This window comes from Ochotona curzoniae, unplaced genomic scaffold (genome assembly GCF_017591425.1).
Source record: "Ochotona curzoniae isolate NIBS_2020 unplaced genomic scaffold, NIBS_Ocur_1.0 contig_2210, whole genome shotgun sequence".
Classification (NCBI taxonomy): domain Eukaryota; kingdom Metazoa; phylum Chordata; class Mammalia; order Lagomorpha; family Ochotonidae; genus Ochotona; species Ochotona curzoniae.
Window position 1 is genome coordinate 39,534,521 of NW_024465369.1, and position 25,715 is coordinate 39,560,235.

The 25,715-nt window shown below is 37.2% G+C and overlaps 1 protein-coding gene across 4 annotated transcripts in view; it reads right to left on the reverse strand.

The window, feature by feature from the left end:
• Positions 1–25,715, reverse strand: part of ZNF385B (zinc finger protein 385B) — a 292,597-nt gene that overhangs the window by 81,771 nt on the left and 185,111 nt on the right. For 3 of the 4 annotated variants that reach the window (XM_040972125.1, XM_040972124.1, XM_040972126.1), the window contains one exon: positions 7,768–7,910. The exons of the other annotated variant lie outside the window; for it this stretch is intronic. In XM_040972125.1, coding sequence (XP_040828059.1) covers positions 7,768–7,910 — 143 coding nt within the window. The remainder of the gene's footprint in view (positions 1–7,767; positions 7,911–25,715) is intronic. 4 annotated transcript variants of the gene reach the window in all.

A 25,715-nucleotide genomic window follows, 5' to 3' on the forward strand; every position in this document is an offset into this window, starting at 1 on the left:
GGATTCCCAAGCTTTTGATAGGAGCTTTTCAGAGACCATCATTACTAATTCGTGTTTACAGAGTGATCAATTCAGAATTCTTTTTCTGGGCCAGAGGGAATATGTTTGTACAATTATGTTTTTCTAATTTTTTTTAATGTATTGAGCTTTTCCACCTTACCCCAAAAACATACAGGCACAGTTACTGAGAAAGCTATGAATAAGACTGTTGTTTTCAATCATCTGAAGGTATGTTAAAATTAATTAAGGTTAATATAAAAATTTTTAAGGAGAAGGTCTGACACAGCCACTTTTTCCAAGTTGACTCTACTCTCGAAAAATGTTGAACTGGGGTGATGCCAAGACCAAAGATCTGTCTTGCCAGAAAATCTGATGTCCCCTCCAAGTACACATAATCCTTGAAACTCTAGCACTGAAGAAGCAGGCTTCTGAGCCATGTGAGGTTGAGACTAGGATAATGAAAGAGAAATAGAATAATAAAAGTAGACTAGGACACACAAGAGGACAGAGCATGGTGGGACAAGAGATGTTTCTTCCAAGCTTCCTGAAACCTTATGTTTCCTCACCTTTTGGGACCATCTCAATCTGATATTTCTTGGCAGCTTTTATCATCTCAATTAACTGTTCACTTTGAGCAGGATCCTTTATTTTGCTATGGTGCATAATATAAGAGGAAGAGATCATGTCTACCAGACAGTGCACAATTTTTGTCTCATTTGTAGCTATACTCTCTCCTTAGAACAAATCACTGGAATTTGTAATACAGTAAGTGGTTGTAAATGAATGAGGTCTCCCAGATAGCCTCAACAGTTGATTTATTATGGGAAGAGAAGAAAGGCAACTGTACATTCTACAAAGGCACACTGATCTATAAGTGTTAACAAAGAAAATCTATATATTCAGTGAGAGAGAAAACAATGCTAATAATCATTATGTTGTGTTTTTTTTTCCTCCCAAATATCAGGTTTTCATACTTTTTTCCTCTGTTAAATTTAATTGGGACATAAACATTTTTAAGCGCAAAAATTCAATGTTATAAATTTATAAAGAATCTTAATTAGCTTGTATCACATTTAAGTGTTTCTTAAAACAATATATATATTTTCTAATTAACTGGGGAGTGCTGCTGTCTACTTATCAATATTCAATAATTGGGTATCGATAATTGGCTTCAACTGTTTCTGTGTAACCACAAAATTTTCATCTTAGTACATTTTAATACTATATAATTTCTTAGAATATATTAAAATGCTGACCTTCAATATATTTTAAAGCAGACTGTAAAAAATAGAAATTCAACCATATTTTCTTTTTTACTTAGTGGAATAAAAGTGTCAGTCCCAGTAGAGTCAGCTGAGCACACTAGTATCCTAAGAAATATGAAATGCAAAACTTTTTAATGGCCACAAGCACTGTGAGAACGTAAAAGAAGAGTTGCCAAAAACACACATTTGGATAGCACTAGCATGGGTAAAATATTCAACCTAAAGAAAAGAGACAAGTATGTGCTGAAATGTTTAATAAATAAGGATTTTTGTTAAATTGATAAAGTACTAAGGGAAGATTTAAAAAATTAAATGTCCTGGCTTACTCCAGGTCTCCTTACACTAATACCTCATGAGAAGCATGACCTGAATTCACAGCAAAGTAAAAGTCTCTTTAAACCCTAATTTCTAACAGACCTCCTTAACAAATAAATTATTATTTCTGCTCTCATACAGAAAATATCTAAATACTCTGATATTTCTAAACTATGAACCTCTGAGAACTTCAGAAGATTCAGAATTTTAAAATAAATGGAAATCACAAAAATCTTTTGTTAGAGCTCATTGTGGATGTTTCAAAGAGCCATATTGTGGTTTGAGACCTTATACTTAGAAATTATCATTGTTCAATTCCACATATTTGCTTATGTGTCACTGAAAGAATTACATGAAGGTAGGTAGTAAAAATCAGATTATTTTTCACAAAAAGAGAATTGTTGAGCTCTCTGGAATAAAATAGCCATGGTTTCCCTTGCACTTGTGCTTTCCTACGGCAATTGCAAAAGCATGGCAAGATTTATAAACACAATTCAAGTAAATAGGCATGAAAAGCACTTGCCAATTGTCACAGAAGTTGACAGGTGAGTGCAGTCCCAAGGCTGCTCTTGACCATAGCTGCAGAGTTACACAGGTATGTACGTGCAAGTACACAATACATGAGTGTTAAAAAGAAACTCTTCCTTGGAACCGTTGTGGTAGCCTAGTAGCTAAAGTCTCATCTTACACATGCCAGGATCCCACATACACGCCAGTTCATATCCTGGCGGCCCTGCTTCACATCCAGCTTCCTGCGTGTGGCCTGGGAAAGCAGTTGGGGACTGTCCAAATCCTAGGGACTCTGCATCCACATGGGAGACCCAGAAGAGGCTCCTGGCTCCTGGTTCCTGGCTTCTGGCTTCAGACCAGCTCAGCTCCAGTCCTTGCGGCCATTTGGGAAGTGAATAAAGATCTTCTACTCTGTCTCTCCTCTCTATACAGGTGGCTTGACTGTGTTCCTGGCTTGTGGTAGGTCACCTTCTCACTGAGTCTTCACCTGGCAAAATGACATGGGAGCTCTTTGGTGTCTCTTCTAAGGGCAGCAATCCTATCATTAGTTTATTACCCTCATGACCACATCTCACCAAAATCCTCTCAGAGGTCATGCCTGGAAATACTACAACACTGGGGGTCAGAGATTCAACATACAGAATTTATGGGCACCTAGCTTGTAACTGTACAAAGGTAGAACAAAAAACACATAGATATGGAATTAAGAGATAAATTTACTCAGGTACAATTTTTAAAAATACAGACCTTCAAAATATTCGGAGGAATTGTTTATTATGAAAGAAGCTATGCATGGATTTCAAAATAATTTACATGAAAACAATCCTTTCTTTTATTCTACATGTCCTACAAACTTTCTGAATTATTATCTTCTCTGTACAAATGTGTCTTCTAAACTGACTTATTTTCTAAGTTAATATTGTCTGCCTTAGTATGTAAAAAATTAATTTTGAAGAAACCTCTTCTTAAGGGAAACTAAATATCAGTATTATCTGGGATGCTGGCAAATGTAGATGAAAACTGGGCCTACAGTAAAGGAGACAGGAATTCCAACTTCTATTGGAGAAAAAACTGTATACATTTTTGGCAGCTCCCTAAATATTACATGTAACAATTAAAGTATGACTATGGAGCATTTGGTAATTTTTAAGTAAAACAAAAATTAGTAAAAGTGGCCCTACAATAAACAAAAAATTTATTCTTCCTGGTATTTCTTATTAAGCTCAATAACTATTTCCAACTTGGTCAATATTTCTTGCTTTTCATTATCTTGTCTTTTCCATGTATACTTATTCTACTTTTCACAAGTTTCTTGGGCACAAAAATATTTTGTTTCATTTTATCTTCCTCCAAAAAATATTACTCTTTAGTGCATACATTATGTTTCAATAAAAATCCAGACCTAATAACTTTGTTTTCCAAATGAATATTATCAAAAGCATGGTTTAGACAAGAACACGTGCCAAAATGTTTATGCTGGGTTCACGCAGAAAAATCCAAAACTTAGAGATAACATAAGCTTATGTCTAGCTATTAGCTCTAGGATTTACACTGATTTGTCATCTGGAATATAGAAGAGGTTCAGAAATGTTGGTATTCCTTGTGCTATGAAGGGAGTGCAAACACTGAAATGCAAAGACCAGGGTTTTTTCTTCTTTCCATTTCTCCCTTCTTCCATTTCTTACTTAAGAAAAAAAAGTTTCTCTATTTCTCTGTTAAATTTATCTTGACAATAAGATGCTGGACTCTGAATGATCCATGATGACATTATGAGTTTATGAACAATACTACTGTAATAATATAGAGGAAATCAATATGTGGGGGGAGGAGGGCTTGGAGAGGGTTTAAGGGAAATCCCAGAGCCTATGGAACTGTGTCATAAAATAAAATAATAAAAAAGAAAGAAAAAGTTTCTGAGTACCTACGCCAGATGCCAGACATAGTAAGATAAGTAAGATATAGTCTGTTCCGTAAAAACCCTGATATTCTAGTGAAGAAGGTGAATAATCAAATAATTAGACTGTGGTGTGACATCAACTATAACTGAGATAGGCTGGTAGTATTTTATTAGAGAGTCGACTTAACCAAGACTTGAGTCATAGAAGCCTTCCCAGGAAAGAGATGACATCTAACCTGAATCCTGAAGGACAAACACTTGAAAGTGTGTGGCAGTGGCAGTAGTGATCATTAGTAGCTACCCAGGCAGAGAAGCCTATTAGATTTTATAGATAAAAGTCAAAATTATTTTAAAAATCATCTTGTTTGAGTTCACATAGTTTTTTACATATAAATGATTCAAAACCGTGATGTGTCATGCAAAGCATAGTTAACTTCCCTGTTCTCCAATCACACATCTTTGACATGTAACCTATCATAAATTATCAATGGCCAAAAGTTCATATTCTTAATATCTGTTTGTAATTCTTCATAGATAGCACCTGGCATTTTTTACCTCATTTTTCATACGTAAGCACTGAGAAATTTTGTTGATTATGGAGTATAAGGCCACAGAAACAGTAAGCTAATGCTGTGAAATGCTGTTCTTCACGTAAAATGCAGAGGCACCCGTTCTATCTTGGACTATGACAAAATCTCATTTCATTCTTGCCATGTTTCTCATGTAACACTATCATATGCCACTATTTTAAAAAGGAAGAAGCTATTACTTCATATATATTTAAAACAGAACATGTCAAACTTTAAAAACCTTCAGACACAGTTTCAGAGTACAGTGTTTTTATTCCTTTATGAGTAAGAGTTAAGATTAGAAGATTAAAATACAGTGATTGGCTCATATTAATCTTGGTTAAAAATAATGTGATAGAATTTACTGTGACTTTCAAAGAACAAAGTGGACCACTGAGTACAATATTCTTTCAAATTTTGTCAATAAGAAATTACAGCTGTTTTTCAAACATATTCTGCTTCAAAACTATTGTTTGTGGAGGTCGACAGTACACATTTTAAAAACTATCTGCTTTTTCTACTGAATGCGTTTTTTTCAGAAAATTGTCTACTGTGCTTCCAGAAAAGAACACAAAAGATTTCTGATTGAGTTTTGTTCATAATGAATGAGGTGGGAGGTGGTATAGGGCAAAAGAGACAAGAGTGTAAGAAGCGAGAAGTTGGAAGTTCTAATTCAGGTCTTAGTTCTTCCTTTAACTCTATTTCTTCTAGACAATGGGAATGATAACCATACTAAAAAGTTCTGAGGTCAGAGTCCTCCGAAGAATGTAAATCGTTACAAATATACACTAATCCAGTGCAATGACTTAACAACGTCTTCCTAGCCATATGTGGACAATTTTATGACTTACTTGACATTATCCTAGGAAATTTATAGTCACATACATATTGGAATGGAAAAGCCGATGGAAAAAGGATTAATTCAAATTGCATCTCAAAGTATAAAAAAAATAGAAAATCTAATCAATAAATTTATTTCTTTACAAGATTACACAGGGACCCACTTTGAATGACTTAATTTTAGTACACTACCTGGAAGGCTTTCTGTTTAACAAAAGCCTTGGATACAATATAAAAGGAATAAACTTATCAATTCATCTAGCATTCTCACTTCAAGTTCCTTGCAATATTTTTATGTGAATACTAAACATTTCTTCTAAGAAAGAAAATGAACTATTAATGGAATTTTTCTTTGGGTTTTCTTAACTGCAGTGTATCAGAAGATGAATTGCTATGTATAGAATAAAAAAACAAATAGCATGAGAGCATAACTATAACAGGCCATTGTGAAAGTATATTTTTATATTATATAAAACTTTGATGAAAATAACCCCTTGATTTTTCTGTTTAACGAACTTTAAAAACAAAGAGGTATATTACTATATCTTGACAACTAGAAAAAATAGTAACTTACAGAACAGTCATAAACATATAAATGCATTTGTGAAAAATCTACTGTGACTGGTGACCCATTAGGTAAGTTGCACACATGAGACTTTCAGAAGCAGGATGGACAGAAGGATGTCACCTGCTGACAGTATTTCTCTTGGGCAAAAAGAGGAAGAATATGCAGGGAGATAGGAGACAATAATGTTCTCAGTCTTCCCTGGATGCTAATGTTCTCTTTACGTCGTTGAGGTAAGTACTTTCACTGAATGAGAAAAAATAAAGAGAAAGGGAGGAGAGAGGGCAGGAGAAAGAGAAGCCATGGCAGGTGCTATTGATGCTTACCTCATCATCTCTGCTGCTTTCTAGCAGCAGGAGCTTCATGTAGTGAGCACAGAAGCCGTTTCCCATGTCCACATCAAAAAAAAAAAAAAAGCACCAATTGTATATTCAAAGTAGTACAGTGTGATTGAATTGTGCTTGGAATTTACCACGCGTTTTAATGCAGGATACGACAGGCATGCTTGAGTCCCTGCTCTCTGAAATGGCACCAAGTGGTACTATGAGAGTATCACTCCCAATAGATTTATGTGACCACAGCAGGCATGATTTATCTTACCGTGCTGCTCCACTGAGCCAGAAACAATGCCCAGTTTTACAACCTTTTTTTCAACTACTTGACTTGTCTCTGAAAACCTTAAACACAAAAACCTTCAACTGTTTACTCACAAAGTCAAGGCCAAAGTTTTTTAAAAAGTTGGCTGATCTGCTCCTCCCTAATTACCTTACAACTCTAGGCCCTGACAGAAGGCCTGTCAGCAAATTTTATTTGCAACCCTTGAGGAAAATATCCTCTTGCTGTTTTCACTTCATACAGAAGATAAGCTTGCAAAAGGAAACAGTTGACAGTACTTCAGATGCTGGCTGTCTGCCGGTGTTGCTAATGTAATTCTTTATTATTATTATTATTACAATTACACCATGATTTAGATGATTGTATCATTCCTGAAGACCATCATGACCCAACCAACTGTATTTATCACTGAACAGACATCATTTTGCAATCATTTGAATTGTTTTCAGCTTTTTCTCTCCCTAAAAGTTTAAAATCTGGCTACAGATTTTATGCTGAATCCTGTTATTGAAAGCTGTCAGGCTCTACTGTTCATACCTAAAAATGCCTTTTACTCAAATAAAAGAAGGTCATCTGACATGAATGAGGAACACTGATAATTATAAGTGATTAGCTAATGCTTATTGACATGTTTTAAAGGGAAAGTCAGACGATCATGCAAACAACTAACAGACGTTAAGTAAGGTTTTTCTTTCCTTCCTTCCTTCCTTCGTTCATTCGTTCGCTTGTTCCTTCCCTCCTTCCTTCCTTTTTTTTTGTTAATAGAATGTATATAATCTACAACGTCCTTCAAAGAAACTTCTGTTTGTGTGAGTCACAAGTTATCTAAGATATTTCCTAAATAAAACTACACTGAATGAGAGAAAGCTTGCATACGTTATTTTTTCTTTTATGTTCCTGAACATGTGAACAACATTCTACAAATAATACAGGTTCTAAGACCACCACAAATCTATCAAAACTATATAATGCAACAGGTGAAAATTCATTTGTGGAATTCACATGCTGGTTATTGTTTGTTCTAACTTCCATGGGTAAAACATATCCCATAATACAGCTGAGCTGCATAACAAATACATGATTCAAAATTACACACTTTGAAAAGAAATACATCTATTGTCTATTTGAAAATATAATGAAAGAAAAGAGATGAACAAGGGCACAAAGGAAATAAAAAATGCATTTACTCACTGTGTTAAAATTTGGAAAGAGACCAACAGCAGAACTACTGTCCACTGGAAAAGGCATGAAGGGTTTGATATCCAGTGAAGGCTGCATCATCAGGGTAGGTGTGCGCACAAGAGCAGGAAGGGTAGTAGTGTGGCATGTACTGCCTGCCAAGAACAAAAAAAAAAAAAAATGATTTCAAACTGTCAACTCACATCCATCATCCGACCAAAGTGCCAACACAAGACAACTGAGCTGCAATCTGTAAGCAAGAGTTACGCTGGAGGTAAGTAACAGGCACGGGATTAGTCAGGCCATTTAAATGGCTCTTCTTCCTCATTGTTCAGGACGGCGATGCAGAACATTTCTTGTTGGCCAGAGCCCTGTGCTGCTCAAACTCAGTCAAGACTCACTGCACACAGATCCTCCTGGCAGGTGGAGCTGGAGAAGGCCCTATGGTCCAAAGGTTACCTTGGACTAGCCAAGGACACCAGAGAGAAGAGGGGAGGAGCAGGTTCGAAGCTAAATGCCCTTTACTATTCAGAGTTTCTGAATGGCTAGTAGGTATGTTTTATGCAAATAAGACTCTATTATAGGATTTTCACGAAAGAAAAAAAAACTACTTACTGTCTGTTTTCAAGAAAGTTAGAACTCAGCTTGTTCTCAAAAAGAAAAAACAGAGGAAAAGAGAAGAGAATGATAAAAGAAACAAGAGGTGCAAACTTTTGGCTAGTGGGTAAGATGCCCTTTAATATGCTTGTACCACATCAGAAAGAGACCATCCAGATCTGCTGAGGTCTTGGTCACACCTTCAGGTGGGCAGCACAAGCATTTCCCAACCATTTTCTAACCAATTAAAAGACCACCAATGGGGAACACCTTACTTGTAGATTTCTGCCCAACAAGGAGGGGTCAGGGAAAGCTTAAAATCCCAAGACCCTCCCTCAAGCCTTTGGTGTCACTCCTTCGTTTGAAAGGCAATCCATTTCCCAGCTTCCTCTTGGAAGGTGCTTTCTCCTTTCCTCTCCCTTCCCTGCTCACCTGATCCCTTCACAAACAAACCTTTCCATCTGCAACAGATTCCCGGATTTTTACTTCTATAGTAACACTGCTGAGGAAAGAACCCACTGGGCTTTTTTGGTAACAAGAATGGCTGATAACTTAAGTAACTGGGTTGTTACACCTGTGTGGGAGAGCTGACTTGTGTTCCTGGCTCCCAACTTCAGCCCTGGTGCAGGCTTACCCTTGCAGACATTGTGCATTTGGAAAGCAAACCAGTAAATAGGAATATGCCTGCATGCTGTTTCTCTCTCTGTCTCTAGCTTTCGAACATAAAAATATAAAAAGCAGAAAGCTAAAAGTTGCCCTTACTTCAAGGAAAGTAAGTAATCCAAATGTTAGTTAGTTTGTGGGTAAAGAGTAGTATTTCTGACACTCAAAATTTGTCTTCTACTCCTATTTTATTGAGTTTGTGTTATTTGAGTGAGTACTCCTTTTAACAATTACTTTAGCTACCACTCTTTAGCTCACTGGTTTAACACATAAGAAGGAGATCTGAAACGCTCTTCTGTAGCCAGCATTCTGCTTTGGTCTACTGCCCTCCTATAGTACAGGTATAGGAACAGGTGGCTTACTGAGACACAGGCAGGCCTTGGCATGCTTTTATTTCATTTTTTTCAGTAACAAAAACAACAAAACAACATCTTTTCATAAGTCACATAACAGACAATCTACCCTCATAAAGTGCCATACATTTTGGGGACATTCACTGATTTTTACAACCATCACAATTTATGAAGATTTTCGTGGTATCTTAAAAGAAAACCCTATACTGATTAGTGCCCACTTTGTAACTCCTCTTGATAACCCTAGCTCCCAGTAACCACAGAATCTACAGATTTGTCTATCCTGGATATTCCGTTTAAATGAAATCACACAGCACATGGTACTTCTTGACTCATTTCTGTTATTTGACAGTGGTTTCAAGACATCCCCAGTTTGCAACATGTATCAGAACTTCATCCTTTTTAAGGCTGAATAATATTCTAGTTTGCATATTTATTCATTAGCTAATAGTATTGGCCCTGATTCGATTTCACTTTTCTTTTTTGGTTGTTCTGAATATTACTACTCTGAGAGTGTATTTGCAAGAGTGTGTATGGACATGTTTTCTGTTTTCTGAGATGTTTACCTAGGAGTAGAATTTTGAAAATGATTGAGTTTAACTTTTTGAGGAGCTGGCCAATTATTTTCCACAGGCCTGCAGTATTTTAAATGATCATTATCAGTGCATGAGGGTTCCAATTTCCTGTCATACCTGAATAGGCTCACATAACAATTACATGTTTATAATTCCATACTGACTTCAGGGAGAAATGAATAGTAGGATAAATTGTTTCAACTATTAGCATTTCCACCAATCTCTTTTGTGATGTCCTAGAATAGTGAAAATTTCTATTAAAAGAAATGTTTTTTCTGAAATGGATTTCCTTAATAAACACATATTTCAACTCATTCCAAAACATTATTGGCAACAGGGTGTAATGGACAGCGCAACTACATTTGCATTGATCTTAATATATTAACATACACAGAGACAGAAATGAAGGGCAACTGCATTGATCTGCAATAGCTCCACCCATAAGAGTATGTAGAGTAGGATTCAGCAAAAAAAAAAAAAAAAAAAAAGGGAATCAGATAGACACAGGTTGAACAGTGAATTTTTTTTTTTCTTGATGCCTAAATAAACACTCTGAACTCCTCTGGGCATTCATAAACTACCCCTCTTATTTAATCACACATTGGTCTTTTAATTAGTAATATGCATTGCTAAGGAGAATGCTTATAGAGCCAAGATGATAAGTCAATGTGTCAAATGTTGCCAGTGTATTCATTAAAATATACAAAAAGTTTGGAACAAAAATTTTTATTATATTGAAAAGAGAGATATTTCTTATATTAGAGCTTTGGCTTTGTATAATGCATCAGCACTAAAATTACTAAAAGCCCAAAGAGCAAATAAATACAATCATCTAAAACTGCCTGATGAGTAAATTTATAATTGTTTGGCCATGTGGGTTTCTCAAAGGGAAGCCAAATTCTTCCTCTAAGTCCACTCTAGCAGCTCTAAAACATTGGGTGACTCAGGGCCTATAAGGGCCAGGGTACAGTCACTTTGTACTAATAAACTCAAACAAAATTCAACAGGGAGCTTGACAAACAGATTGCTCCATCTGAAAGGTCAAAATGCACAATGATCCCTTTACCCAATCAAATCTCTATGCTAATAAAAACAAGGCTTGAGAACTACTTAGCTGCCACCACTCATTAGCATAAAAACTTTGCAGCTGTTTACCATTTCATTAGCATTTTAATGACAAACAATTTGCCATGTTAAAAACAGATTGTTTTAAAGTACTGGTAGATCATCTGAATAAATATAAACTCTGCCTTCATCAATTTTTCCACCTCAACCTTGCTGTTATCGCTTTTAAAACCTGCTGTTTAATAGGACTTCACCAAGACTGATTGCTTCAAAGGAAGTTTTTGCACATGGAAAATAAATGGTGACAGAGTCCTTTTTCTGCACAGGTTATTTCATGCTTTGATACCTCAGTCACTTTATTCCAGTGTTTTTCTGCTGCTGTGTAAAGGCCTCTCTCTCCACCTCTGGGAACACAAATGTGAGAGGGGTGTCATAAGCAAAAATTTGATCCAAATGCATTATACCCCACCAAAAACATTCAATATTACTGAAAACGCAGATGGTCAGGGGTGGGAAGGTTGAAAACAAAATACATTTCAGTGCAAGGGTGGTGATATAACATACCTTTCACACTGCTATTTTCATATGTGGACAGCTTAACTAATGTCTTGATCATTTGTAAAGACTTTTTGTAATAGCACTCAATTAATATGTATATGGTTTTCAAACTGTGAACTAAAATTAAATATACATACACACAGTAAGCGTATTCCAAAGATCTCACAGTTCCTAATCTTACTATGGAAATTCTATGTACATACAAACTTTGCCCTGCATTTTGCAACTAATCCTTCCCATAAATTTCATTTTAATGGTAAAATAAGTAATGGAGAGAGGATGTTTGCCCACCACCCACTGGAGGTTCACTGAAATGAACTAACAAATAGTTAACAGGAAGAAAAAGTAGGAACAAAAAGTATACATGTGTAGGAACAAAAAATACAAAACATGAAATTCAATGAAGGGAGAAGGGTGTACAAAATTTCACAGGGAGGAGAAAATTATTTCTGGAGAGAAATTTATGCCCCAAAGGACAGAGAGTGATAAGGATCAAGTTCCCCTCTGCACTGATGGGGAGAAGGTAGCAGCTAATGAGTTAGAGAAAAGGGGCAGACCTCCACTGTGGGAGAAAAGGATGTTTTAGAATGCAAATAAAGTCTCCCAAGTGAAGTGTTAGGGCTGACCTCTAAAGAACAGATAAGCAATAGTAACAACAAACACAACATTTTTACAGTACCTATTATATGCCAGGTACGATCTTAAGCATATTACATACCTGTAAGTATATACCAGGAGTATCAAATTCATAGGTAAGGAGATTAAGCGATGATACAAATAATTGAGAGAGAGAGACAGATCTCCCATCTGCTGGTTCACTCCATACATGGCTGCAGTGGTTGCGGGCATGCCAGGCCAAAGGGTACATTGGGTCTCTCACATGGATGGCAGGAGCCTGAGTATTGAGGCCGAGGCATACCAGCAGGGAGCAGGATTCGAAGCAGAGTGGCTAGGAACTGAAGTGTTATTTGTAAGGGATGCCAGCTTTGCAGCATCTGCTTAATTTGCTGCACCACAATGGCAGATCTGTATCCATGAATTCTTGGAAACTATGTATATAATTTTCAAATACACAAGGCTAATTCAGAAAGTTAAAAGGAAATGTAATTTAAACCATAAATTTTGGGGTAAAATTTTCAAAGCCCATGCAGTTTTTTTTCATAATGTGCATTTCCACAAACTTTTTGAAACCTTCATATATTCATTTACATAAATATGTCCAATGATATGTATATACTCTATGACTTTCATTCTATAAAATTCTGTTTTAATACTGTACCATGTTCAACAAATTCTTCAGCTTCAATAACATTTAATTATGTAAACGTATTTTCAGACTATACACAGGAGCATTTCAGCATCAAATTAAGGGATTTAAGATGTTGAATCTCCACCTTCAACATCTTGACTAGTTTACTGCTGGGAATTAGTTGAAATTTTGTATAGCTTTAATGTAGTGTCTGATACTGAAATGGTTAAAATATATGATAAGATATATAGTATTCTATGAGACCTGATTCTAGGATACATGGATCTAAAAGTTATTTTCCTTAAATAATTTTGTTTACTTCAATGAAGACTTGTGAAAGCCCAATAAGGCAGACTGCTCAAAGCTGCAGGAATTATAAACTGAGACAGAATTTTTAAAATTTTTTTCAGAAAATAACAACTACAACCATTTTATGATATTAAACTGTGTGCAGGGTCTATGCCAATTTATCTTCCTTTACCTCAGGTAATTATGATTACATGATGTTTGCATTGCTATTGATCTTTTATAGATAAGATTGAGGAGGTTTATAAAGATAAAGATGGGGTGGTGTTCTGATGTGGGAATGGGTAAGATGCTATGTTGGCATCCCGTACTGGCATGCTGATTTGAATCCTGCCTGTTCAGCTTCCAAACTTGTTCCATGCTGGTGTGCCTAGGAAAGCAGCAGAAGATAGTCTGGATTGCTTGGTCTCCTGCCACCCACATGGGAGACCCAGATGGAGCTCTAGTCCTCTCTCTGGCTTTGGCCTGGCCCAGCCCTGGCATTCCAACGATTCTGGGTAAACCAGCAGATGAAAGCAACCTTTATTACTGTCTCTCTGTTTCTCCCTTTCTCCCCATCACTCCGCCTCTCAAAACTAAATCTTTAAAAACAAAAAAGAACAAAAACAAAGAAAGAGTGAGAAACAGACAGAAAGAAAAAGATGTAGAAAGAGGTCATTCAGTATGTGATAGGGCCCATGTCCAAACTCCTGTTCATCTGACTTTAAAAGCCCAGGCCATCATTCCATGACAGAGGTGATGCTATGTCATTGAACGCATTTACAGAGTACTGGTTTCTACCAATTGTAAGAAGATTCTGCAAGACACCCCCACACTTTAAATAAGAAACATTCTGAACATTTAGGCAGATACAATTTCCTCCTCCAAATTTTTGAAGCAGGGATTCAAGTGTTCTATTTATTTTCCATACGATTTCTGGGATGATCAGGACACTGTAGCATGCTTGCCAGATGACGCTGTTCATACGCTGTTGGCCCTTGGGTCTACCACTTCTTTTGAGTCCTTGGACAGGTGACCCCACTTTTTTGTATGTGTATGTTTTCGTCTACAAATCGAGGAAAATAAGAGTCCCTCTAATACAGCATTCGTAAGAGAACGGAGATTTTTCTGTTCAAACTGTTTAAGTCTATGACATACACCCAATTACTGTGGTTGCAAACTACTCCTATTTCTGGATACTATGCTATCTCCTAGGAGAGCGTAAGTAGCCAAGTCCATTAACACTTTTCATGTAAGGCAGGATATCTGCACTTGATCTTAGCCAAAAGGCCGAGAAGGCAGGATATCTGAATGTGGGCTCTTGTCCCCTTAACCTAATCTTCTCCTGACACTCCTGAGTGCCCAAATCCTACTGCTGTGTTTCCCATTTCTTTCCTGGAAACTTTCCCATCTTCTTCTTTAACAATCGGTACCAGCCATAAAAGCCAGGCTACTAAAACAGACTCCCTTGTTTCTATGGGCTTTGCCATGAGGCTGGATTAAGTCAGTCTCAACTGGATGGAGTCCCAGCAGCTGAACTAGCCTAGGCTCTGCAGAGAAACACTTGGAACCAACAGGGAGCAAGCACCCTCTCTGTGGAACCAAAATTGGAACATCAATCCAAACATGGTTTTGCAGAGACCAGAGAAATTACAAATTGCCTTGTCCGTGAACATCTTGAGGTCAGTTCTGATCCCACTCGAAGACAGGGTAGTCTTCATCCCTGTATCCAGGCTGGTCAGCCACTTAGATACCTTTTTTTTTTTTCTGAGTGGCTGACCACCTGAATAGTGTCACAGATGACTTTTTGTGTGCATTAGTAAGTAAACCTTTCTTGTTCAGTAACAAGCATGGCAGGTGTAATACACTACCATCAAAATATGAAAGAGGTTCAAGAGAGACAGAAAATCTGGATTTATAGATATTTCCATAGATATCTCTTATATAAACTTTGGGGAATGGATAGTGGTTTGAGAGGTAGAGTCTGTTTTCTCTCTCACCCCTCCAATTCTGCCTGTCAAATAAATAAGAAAATCTTAAAAAAAAAAAAAAAAGAAGAACATAGGAATGATACCATCAAAAACTGAAACAAAAATCCACTCCAAAATGGGAGATGATATTCACCACAAATAGATTTTGACAAAGAATGTGGTTCTAGAATTAAAAATTATACACCAATAAAAAAAGCTCTAGTAGGATGGGCTAAAGACTTGAATATACACTTTATAAAACTGCATACTGAAATTTTGAGTAAACATAAAAATGTCACTTAACTTTATCAGCAACAAATGTTTTGTGAATTGTAAGTCTGAGACACTAATGCATACCTACAAGAGTGATTACAATGAAGAAAATTGAGATGAAGTATTACTAGGGATTCAGCAACTAGACTTTGATACCAAGGTGTAAATTGCTATAGCTACCTTGAAAAATTATTTGGCAATATCAACTTAAGGGAAATACATAAATTAGGGGTCTTCAAAAAGTTTGTAGAAAATGATATCGTGGCAAAACTATTCAAGGATTTTAGGAATCTTTGCATCCAAATGTGTTATTTTCTTTTTCCCACGATCTTTTTGAAATACCCTCACAAACACCTTGTGAGCCAACAATTGCCCTTTTAGGTACACACCTAATAGAAAGTATATATAGTAGAACACTCACGGCAATAATGTTTACAACTGACTCAAACTGGAAATTAGTCAACAAAACCATCAACAGTAGAACGAATAAATAACTTTGGTATCTTCGCACAATGAAACTTTTTTCTTCCAGTGAGCAAAGCAAGATTTATTTCAGACAGAAACCTTCTGTCCCAGCCATCAGGAGGCGGGGCTCCAAGACAGGAAGACCCAAGAAAACATTATAAGTGCACATACCAAAACTTTCACATGGAAGTTAAAAATTAGAACAGCCGTACACTCTATGTATGCTACACAGTTAACAGAAAGTTCCCAATATATGATCAATGCTATTAAAATACAGAAAATGTTTTGATAAATAGAGGTAAAGTTCCCCAACAATAACATTTCAAATACTTTCAATCTAGTATAGCTCCATGATGAATCTTATTTCTCTGGGATCCTTTTTTTCCCCCCCCCACTGCCAGCTTCATTTTGCTTAGAACTATTTGTGAGTAAATAAAAGTTCTCCAAATGCTGTTGCTTTCTTGCTGAATTTAGGAACTGGCTCAAAAAAGAGTGACATAGAATGCAGTGGTATCAAAGAGAAAAATGTTTAGCCTTCTGAGTTTATAAAAGCTCCACAACTGACCATTTTGTGTCTGGATCCCCCTTGGGGCCATTGGAGTCATCTTCCTAATGTTCCAACACCAGGCACCACTGAAGAGGCAAAAATAAACCCTTCTGAGCACCACATTGAAGTTTATAAGCAATAATGAAGTGCTGTATCAGAAAACAGCAGTGAAGCCGTATCATGATAGACTGTTAAGTCACAGTGCCCTCTGGGTTTAGCAGCAGCAATATGCCAGCTTTTACACAGAATGATGAATCTTTCTCCGAGATCGGATTTCAGATGCTGTAGAAATAGGATGCACACAGCCAAGGGTGATCGATCTGTACATGACCATTTTGCCAATGTACCAAGTTGTTCATATTCAAGTACTGAATAAAATGGGCAAGACTTACTATACACAGATGACAGTTTGTTTAAATGTGACATTTTCAGTAGTTGAAATCCTTTTTAAAAAGTGTTATGGAAAACTCTGAGAATTTCAGAATTTAGGCAAATTTAGAAATTCAAAACTCAATTCGTAATATTTCTGTCTTGTTGTAGTTTCTCAGCTTGTAACCCAACTACCAATCATAATCATACCTCAAGGAAGGGAAAACAGAATTCTAACGCATGTTTTCTCAAGCCTTTCAAAAATTGTTTTCAATACACCTGACTTATCAAAAGGGAATGTCACGTGCTTAGTTCCTCAATTACTAAGGCGTTAAGAGAAGCCAAAATTATCTCCATACAGAGCCCTACTAAAGTTATGTGAGGTCAAGAATGGACTGGGAGGTCACAGACAGTTGGCAATTCTTTTTTTCTGGCTTAAAAAACTGAGGAGATGGTCCTGGGCTCCATTTATCTAATGACTCTCATCAATGGCATCAAAATCCTTCTGCAGGATCTGATGTCTCTGACAAACAAAGGGACAATCATGATAGGGACCAAAGGACAGCACAGATCTGTGACTTACTTTAGAAAACTTCCCAAAAATACAGACCTTCCTCAGAAAGATAACAGTGATTCTCAAGTCACTGACTATCTTTAGAAGAAATTGTTTTATAAAACTGTAGGGATAAATGTAACTTAGGAATCCACTCTCATTTGAGTTGAAAATGAGATTAGAAGAACTAGTTTGTTATAGTTCCTAAGAAATGTTAGAACCCACCCTACAGTTTTGAAGTTTAAAAGATAAGGACCCTGTTTCAATTAAGTAGGTCTGGACAGTCAAAATCACACAACAATTACAAGCTATCATTAACTTCTTTTAAAATGTGAGGAGATTAGTACCTGGTGTGCTTTTTCTTCACATGTTTTATCTATTTACTTTTTAAAAGGATTTATCTATTTTTATTGGAAAGCCAGATATACAGAGAGAAAGAGAGACAGAGAGTATTTTCACTCCCCAAGTGGCGTGTCAGAGCTGAGCCGATCTGAAGCCAGGAGCTTCTTCCAGATCTCCCACGCAGGTGCAGGTCCCAAGGCTTTGGGCCATCCTTGACCACTTTCCCAGGCTAGAAGCAGGGAGCTGAATGGGAAGCAGGGTCACCAGGACCCAAACAGTGCTGATTCGGGATTCTGGAGCATGCAAAGCAAGATATTTAGTCACTAAGCTACCACACTGAACCATATTTATCTATTTACTTTTATTGGAAAGGCAAAATTCGAGAGGAGCTGGAGATACAGACAGAAATATCTTTATGGTGGTTCAAAACAGCCAGAGCCAAGCTGATCTGAAGCCAGTAGCCAGGAGCTTTTTATGGTTCTCCCATGCAGTTGCAGGGTTCCAAGGCTTTTGGCCATTCTCTGACTGCAATCCCAGGCCACAAGCAGGGAGCTGGACAGGAAGTGGAGCAGCCAGGACATGAACTGTCACCTACACTGGATCCCAGCGGAAGCAAGGCGAGGATTTAGCCACTGAGCTATCATGCCGGGCCCTCTTATTTTGGAAGTCAGAGTTATAGAGAGGGAGCGAAATGGGAGGTGCATTTCATCTGGTGGTTATATTCCCAGATGGCTACAACAACCAGGGCTGAGGCCGACTAAAGCCAAGAGCCAGGAGCTTCATCTGGTCTGTCACAGGAATGGTAAATGTCCAAATGTCCAAACTCTTGGGTCATCTTTCATTAATTTTCGTAGACACATTGTCAGGGAGCTAGATCAGAAGTAGAACAGTGAGGGATATAAGCAGGTGCCCATAAGAGATGCCTGCATCAAAGGTGGCTTTCCCTGCTATGCCACAGTGCCGGCTCTGTTTCTGAAAACTAAAATAAAGTATTCATGTCTTTAATGAGATTCTAATCCTAATGTTCCATCTGTATGGATAGTAGAAGAAACACATTTAATGAATGAAAAGTTTGTACGGTCAAAAGCCAGTATTTTTTTCTAGTTTAAAGATCAGTAAAAAATGGATTCTAATATTTCACTTTAAATATTTCTTTTAATGTTCTAATAAGGGAAAAATAGAGAACAACAAAGACAGTATCGAGCTTATGTTTTTGGGCGGGCATTACAGTGCAGTGAGTTAAGTCACTGCTTAGGACAATCTGCATCCCACATTGATGCACCAGATGTGATATCTTGCTACTCAGCTTCTGGTTCAGCTTCCTATACTTGCACCTGAGAAGGCACCAGATGACAGCCCAGGCGCCAACGTTCCTGCCACCCACACAGCACACTCAGATGAAGTTCCCAAGCTCCTGGCTTCAGCTTGGTCTATCCCTGGCTGCTGTGGGTCTCTGGGGAGTGAACTAACAGGTGAAGATCTCTCTCTCTCTCACTCTTGTCATGTGCCTTTCAAATTCATGAATACATCCTTTCCTTTTGAAAGAAAATCCAAAAAATGAAAACTTATGCTTTCAACCGTACTGCTTGGATCAGCATAACTAAGCAATTAAATCTCATGATATGAAGCACACTTGCTCTGTTGGTGGATTTCCACTGCAATACTAGCACTGCAACACAAATGCCATTTGAAAGGACACATTTTTCCGAGCCAGGGTGGATGACCTTCAATTAGAACTGATCAAAGCAACAGGGTCCTTCAGGGCTTGTGGTTCTGGGTTTTGGCCAGCCTTTAGCACTTCACAAAGGGACCTGGCTAAAGGGGGCTGGAAACAGCAACTCACAGATCAGTACACCCAGCTGCTACCCTAAATGCCAGCTACAGGAAACAAAATGTTTTGTCTTCTCACTTGACAGACTCTCAGTTCCTGCATTCTAGACTATCTTCCTTTGAGAACTCAAAGCAAGGGAAAAAAAAGTTCATGTGAATTATTCTGTAAAAAAATAATATTCCCTACTCCAGAAACTTGCTCAATTGAAGGAAACAGTTAATATTTGCCCTACTCCCATTTCATACCCCCACCCTAGAGGAGAGAGAGAGAGAAAAAAGTTATCCTTGGCTTAAATATTAACCAGACAATTCAAGGCTACCCAATAGCTGTTGCCCAGGATTTTGTTTTAAAGGCAGGCACCAGGAAAGCACAATTTGGAAACAAACAGAAATGGTTAAAAACTGCCACAGTACTTTTTGTACACATATCTCACGGCCACCACTATTGAACATTCCAGAAAAATTCTAGTGTAGCATAATAATGGTGACTATCATAGGCCACTCTGGGTTCCCATCAGCAAGGAATCCTTTCCTCTGGAGCAGGAGTGAAGGTAGACTAGAATTCATGCCATTTCTTCTTTGGGACTTCCTAACCCCTCATTTGTATAATGATTTCTTCTCTTTGATCTTTTCACTGTTTGACAGAAATCTGTACCTAACAGTGGAGCCAGGAAAAAACTGAAGGTTAGGTATAACCTGGTTAGGCAGAGCACCTACCTCCTTCCAACAAAAACCCTATGCAGCTAGGAGACAAACTGATGTCACATCTCTCCTAAACAATATGGAGTATCTGGTGACCCAGAGGGTATGGGTCTTTAGTGGATTAGGCCTGGCCTGGCCTGGATGCCTGGAACTCTGCCACTAGCCTGACATCCCAGAAACTGATGCTACTTGCTTTAGTCATACAGGCAGCTTCTGGAGCACTGGTGATACGCAAAAAGCAACAATAAAACCTTCCAGTGAATACTAAAAGACTTTCTGAGCTGGAGATGATTCATCATAAATGATTGCCTGTCATGGTGCATCAGGTGTGTTCTTGTACTACTACACTGACTTTGACTTTCCTCTATGGAACAACCATTTTTCTCTCTTTTTTCTCTATTGTCCTGAGTAGTGTACATGACATCCATCATTTGCAGTTTGTGTGTATGTGTGTGAGACCGGGTAAGATTATCCAGAACATACTACTGAGAAAAAGGTGTAATATGTGGTACAGCATTATTAACTATTCAAGTTCTCATGCTATATTTTAGATCTCCAGAATTAGTCCTTCTATCTAACTGTAGCTGATACCCTCTGTCTCACAGTTCCCTGTTGCCCCTGCCCATGAAAACCATTCTCTTTCTACATATTTGATTTTTAAATTTAATTCCACATACAGGAGTATATTCAGTGCTTTCCTTTCTGTGTCTGGTTTATTTAATTTAACATAATGTCTTCTATATTGTTATAAATGAAACGATTCTTTTTTTTTTAATCTTTAGTTGAATAATATTGCTTATATTTATAGAATTTCTTTTGGCTTCCCAAGTAATTTCCTTTTCTTTTCCTCAATGAACACCAAAAGTAAAAGCATAATAATTTTATAATATGTAGGTCTCCTTAAAGGTATATAATTATGTAACAGCACCCATTATTTTCCTTTTCAGTGATTTGTTTTGTAAGCCAATGAAGAAACTGAAATATTTTCTTTTAGACCAGGTGTTTTAACTCTTGGTCCTGTTAAGCTCTCTGCTATAAGAGACATCAGTGGAAGTAAACAACTCATAAAAACACATGTGTTTGACTAAACATATTTTCAGTTAAAGGAGAAGTAAAAACATTAAAAGTCTCAAAATGTCATACTATACATTTCTGCAAACTTGGACTTGTGTCTCTCTCCTCTGACACTCCTCTTCTTAGTATGCCTCTCCCCCTTCTCTTTGACCATCCTTCACCCCCAGTCTCCCTTTCTGCCTCTCTTATCTCATCTCTGGATTCTCTCTTTCTCTGTATTTGGGTGCACCTGTCTGTCTCTCGGCTCTTTGCCTTAGTCTCTGCCTCTGTCCCTCACGATGACAACGCCAGGGAACTAGAAAGTGCTCATAAAATTAGTCATTTGCTTTGTTTTGCAGCTACATTGTACTAATTGTTTTTCAATGCTTGGTTCCACAAATCAAACAATTAGCAGTGAGACAATGCTAGTATATAGACAAGTTTGTCCTAGTGACAAGGTTAACTGTGAAAATAGGTCATGGTCTCTGCTCGTGACTCAAGTGGTTACATCAGTTCCAACAACTGAGAATCACTTCTCATGAGCTCCCACCATGGTTATCGGCTACATGAGGAACACAATAGCACAAGTTAGGATTTTAACGACATTATAGAGCTATATGGTGTACATTTATAGATATTCAACATGAAGTTCTGGGTTATATAAACAACATACCTTTTCACTGAAGAGTAAAATATGCCCTTATGTACATTAGGTAGCCTTCTTACATATATTTACACATAATAAGCATTCTCTAGAGCTTTTGTGTGGCTTACTATCCCAATTTATTTTCTGATGAAGAACATCATACTCAGGACTAAATAATTCCATAGCAAAGCAAATGAACAAAATGAAACCAAAGATGGGTCCAGAACCAGAGAAAAATTCTTCCAAAATCAGCCTTTTGGAATAATTTTACTGAGCAACGCTCTCTGCCAACAGATTACATATCACAGGCTCTCAAGAACCCAGGAAAATGAATGAATTTTGCTTTTACTGTATTCATTTTTTTTGAAAAAATTTTTCCTGAATCCTCAATGTTACATCTCTAAACCACCAATAACAGAATCAAAGAAGTTGACGCTCTTCCCATATTTTCTAAACCACCTGAACTCCCACTGTAGATTATGAGATACAAACACCTTTCTAATGCCAAGAGTTTCTTCAGTTTTTTTTTCTAATACAAATATTTGTATGTGTTTGATAAATGGCAAAAGTGAAAGAAAAAGGATTTCCTGAAGGGCAAAACAAAATGATACCATTAAAACTGAAATGAGAATCTACAAACACCTTGTGTGTACATACAAAACACAGCTACCCCTAGACAATACTCCCTCTTGAGGAGCTAAACTTACTTGGTTTCCAGAGAGATCTCCAAGCCCAAGGGTCCAAATAAACATGAAGCCAATGAGTACGTACTTGAACTAGACCGAACATTAAAATTTTTAACAAACCTATCATAAAAATCATGTGACAAGAGTGCAAGTCACTCATTTTTATTACAGCCACGACCAGCTATGATTCTGTCAATCTTTGGATGGATTCCTGGCCAAGTAACATCATCAGTTTAAATACACTTTATGAAGAGAAGAGAATGCACAAGGAGAGTAGTTGTAACAAATGTCACTAAATGCAAATTTCATTTCTACCTAGCAACCATTCTGAGACAAACTTTGGAACAACAAAAGAACAGCAGCTCATAAGACAAAGGAAACATGGGAAGTAAGCTACATCTCATTATATTCAGCAAAGTGACTCTAACACAAACTAAATACACAATGATGAGGAAATCTAAGATAATATTGGATGGGGGAGTCACACAATTAGCTAATCCCATCTGTCATAAATCTGATACTTTTCTCTTTTTTTCCAAGATAGATTTGAACTGTTTCTTATTTCTGTCAGGTACACTGTGAAAAAGTTCCCTGAGGTGTAAATGCACACCCGTCAGCAATGCTTACCTTCCTTGTTAAGATTACAGTCCAGGTCCTCTTCTGCATTCAAGCACTGCACGGATTATTGCATTCAGAGATAAATAATTCCATCATTTCAACCTGGTGCTTCTGTGAAATGCAATGCTAGGAAAGAGCCGACAGGCAGTGCCTCTGAACAAATCATACGCCCTATAAGTGCCGCTTAGCTCTAATTACTATCAAGGGTAGTGTTTGCAACTTGATTCCAGGGAGAGGCAGACTACCTTCTGACGCCATCGAGCCAAATATATCCTAAAAGACTGACAAGTTACTTTCTTTGATGTCATTTTTCTAAGTAGCTCCTACGACTCTGTTAAGGTAAAAACAAAATCAAGAAAATGAAACTCATCATTCCTCCCCCTGAAACAACTTAGTTCTCTCAGGACATTCACAACAATCTGAAATTTTTAGTATCACTTAGAATTCAGGGTTTCTTTTTTTCCCTAGATGGACATTCTGACTTTTAAAATTATTTTTCTTCTTAAAGGAATCTGTGATATTCTGGTGGCATGGTAGTTTATTTCTATATAACTAGGCTTGAAAGTTTCTTTTCTTTTCTATGAACTTTTAAATCTTAAAGATTCAGAACATTTGGTTTAAAAGACAGATGAAAATTTGAAGTTGATAACATTAATATATATGCTTATGCATATCAATTCAAAATCCCAATTTCAAATATACAGGGAAATCATAATGAAGGAAATTAGCAATTGTGTAGGTCTAGAATGATCCGGATACATTATTTTCCAACTAATTCTACTCTCCATCTAGTGGCATCTGGCCATATACCAGATTAAGGATCCTGATCTCTCTCTCTCTATATATATATCTACATGTATATCATACACATATATATCACACACATATATACATATATATCACACATATATACATATGTGTGTGTGTGTGTGGGGGGGCTATGACTGAATGATTGTTTTGTTTATGCCAAACTGCCATTGATGTTGAAGAGTTAGCTTAGTGGGCATTTGAGTTAATGAAAGAAAGTTGAAATGAATCATGTTTGCAAATGTCAGGAAGGATTTTGCACCTTTGATTGTAGAACTTAATACATTCACCAACACAGGAAAACCAACTGCCATCTATTTAAATTCAGAGATTTGCTAGATATACTCATGTCAGATTTGCACAGAAATAATCAGGGACAGGTAAATCAAAATGAGTATTTAGATGCAGAAATTAAAATGGCAATTTTAAAACAACCTCTTAAAAATGATGTATTTCTTTAGTTCCAATGACCTCAGTTATGAATAACAAAATAACACTCTAAATGGAACATGGGGTGCTAGCTCTCTATATATTTTATTCCAAACAATTCTGTCTGGGTTTTTCCTCTCTTGAAAATCTCCCTAATTTCCATTTTAGTATCTTCAATAAACCTTGCCTTGGTCACTAAAAAAAAAAAAAAACCAGTTAATCTTACATAATATTTAGTTGTTCATGATTAAAATTAAATTATAATCACAGTTGATTAAAAAATCACATCTAGAATAGGTCTCCTTCAAGAAATTTCTGCTCAGTAGAGATTACAATGTTTCCTGCTTTAATGTTTTTAAATATTTATTTTATTAGAAAGGCACAATTATAGAAAGAAGGACAGAGAGAAACATCTTCCATCTGCTGCTTTATTCCTCAGACGGACACAATGGCTGGAGCTGAGCAGATTCCAAGCAGGATCCAGGAGTCTCTTCTGGGTTTCCCATAGAGGTGCATGCAGTTTCCCAAGGGTCCTGCACTCTTCCTAGACCATAGGCAGGGAGTTGGATGGCAACTGGAGAACCACGACACAAACCGGTGCCCATATGGGATGACAACGCTTGGAGGTGAAGGATTAACCAGTAGAGCCATTGTGCTGTTCTCCTAAAATATTTTTATATAATAGTGCCAGACATAGTATTCCATCCTTTTATTTTTTATTTTGTCTGTATTTAAATCATATTTGATTCTTGAAGGATTCTTTCTAGAACATTTCCAGGTTTGGCACATGAATTATATCCTGTAAGGCCTTTGTACCTTTAAAAATCTTTCAGGGGTAGGGAACCTTCTTTCCTGCCAAAGACTTTTTCGATGTTTATAACTTCAATTGCAGATCATAGCTTAGCTTGCTATAGACTTTATTGAATTTCAAGTGCCACCTGAGGTTGCCTTGGCAGAGTCAGACCAAATGATTTCACAGGCCTTCTTTGGCCTATTGGCTGGCTGTTCCTGTCCCTAAAATGGTTATTCCCAGGCCAGCAGCACCAGCATCCCCTGATAACTTGTTTAGAGTCCCAGGCCCCATTTAGACCTGCTGAAACCCCAGATGTTGAGGCTGGGGCCCAGCTACCTATGTGACTTGAAGCACATTGCTCTTTGAGAAACACTGATTGATGGCGCAAGTTTACACTAACAGCTGTGGGAAAACTGAGTAAGGAACACTGAAAACTTACAGAGGAAACTTTGGGGAGATGAAGAATCACCAGAGTGGAAGCATTGCAACAGTCATCTAAAGGACGGTAAATGTTCACACAGATGAGAAGGAG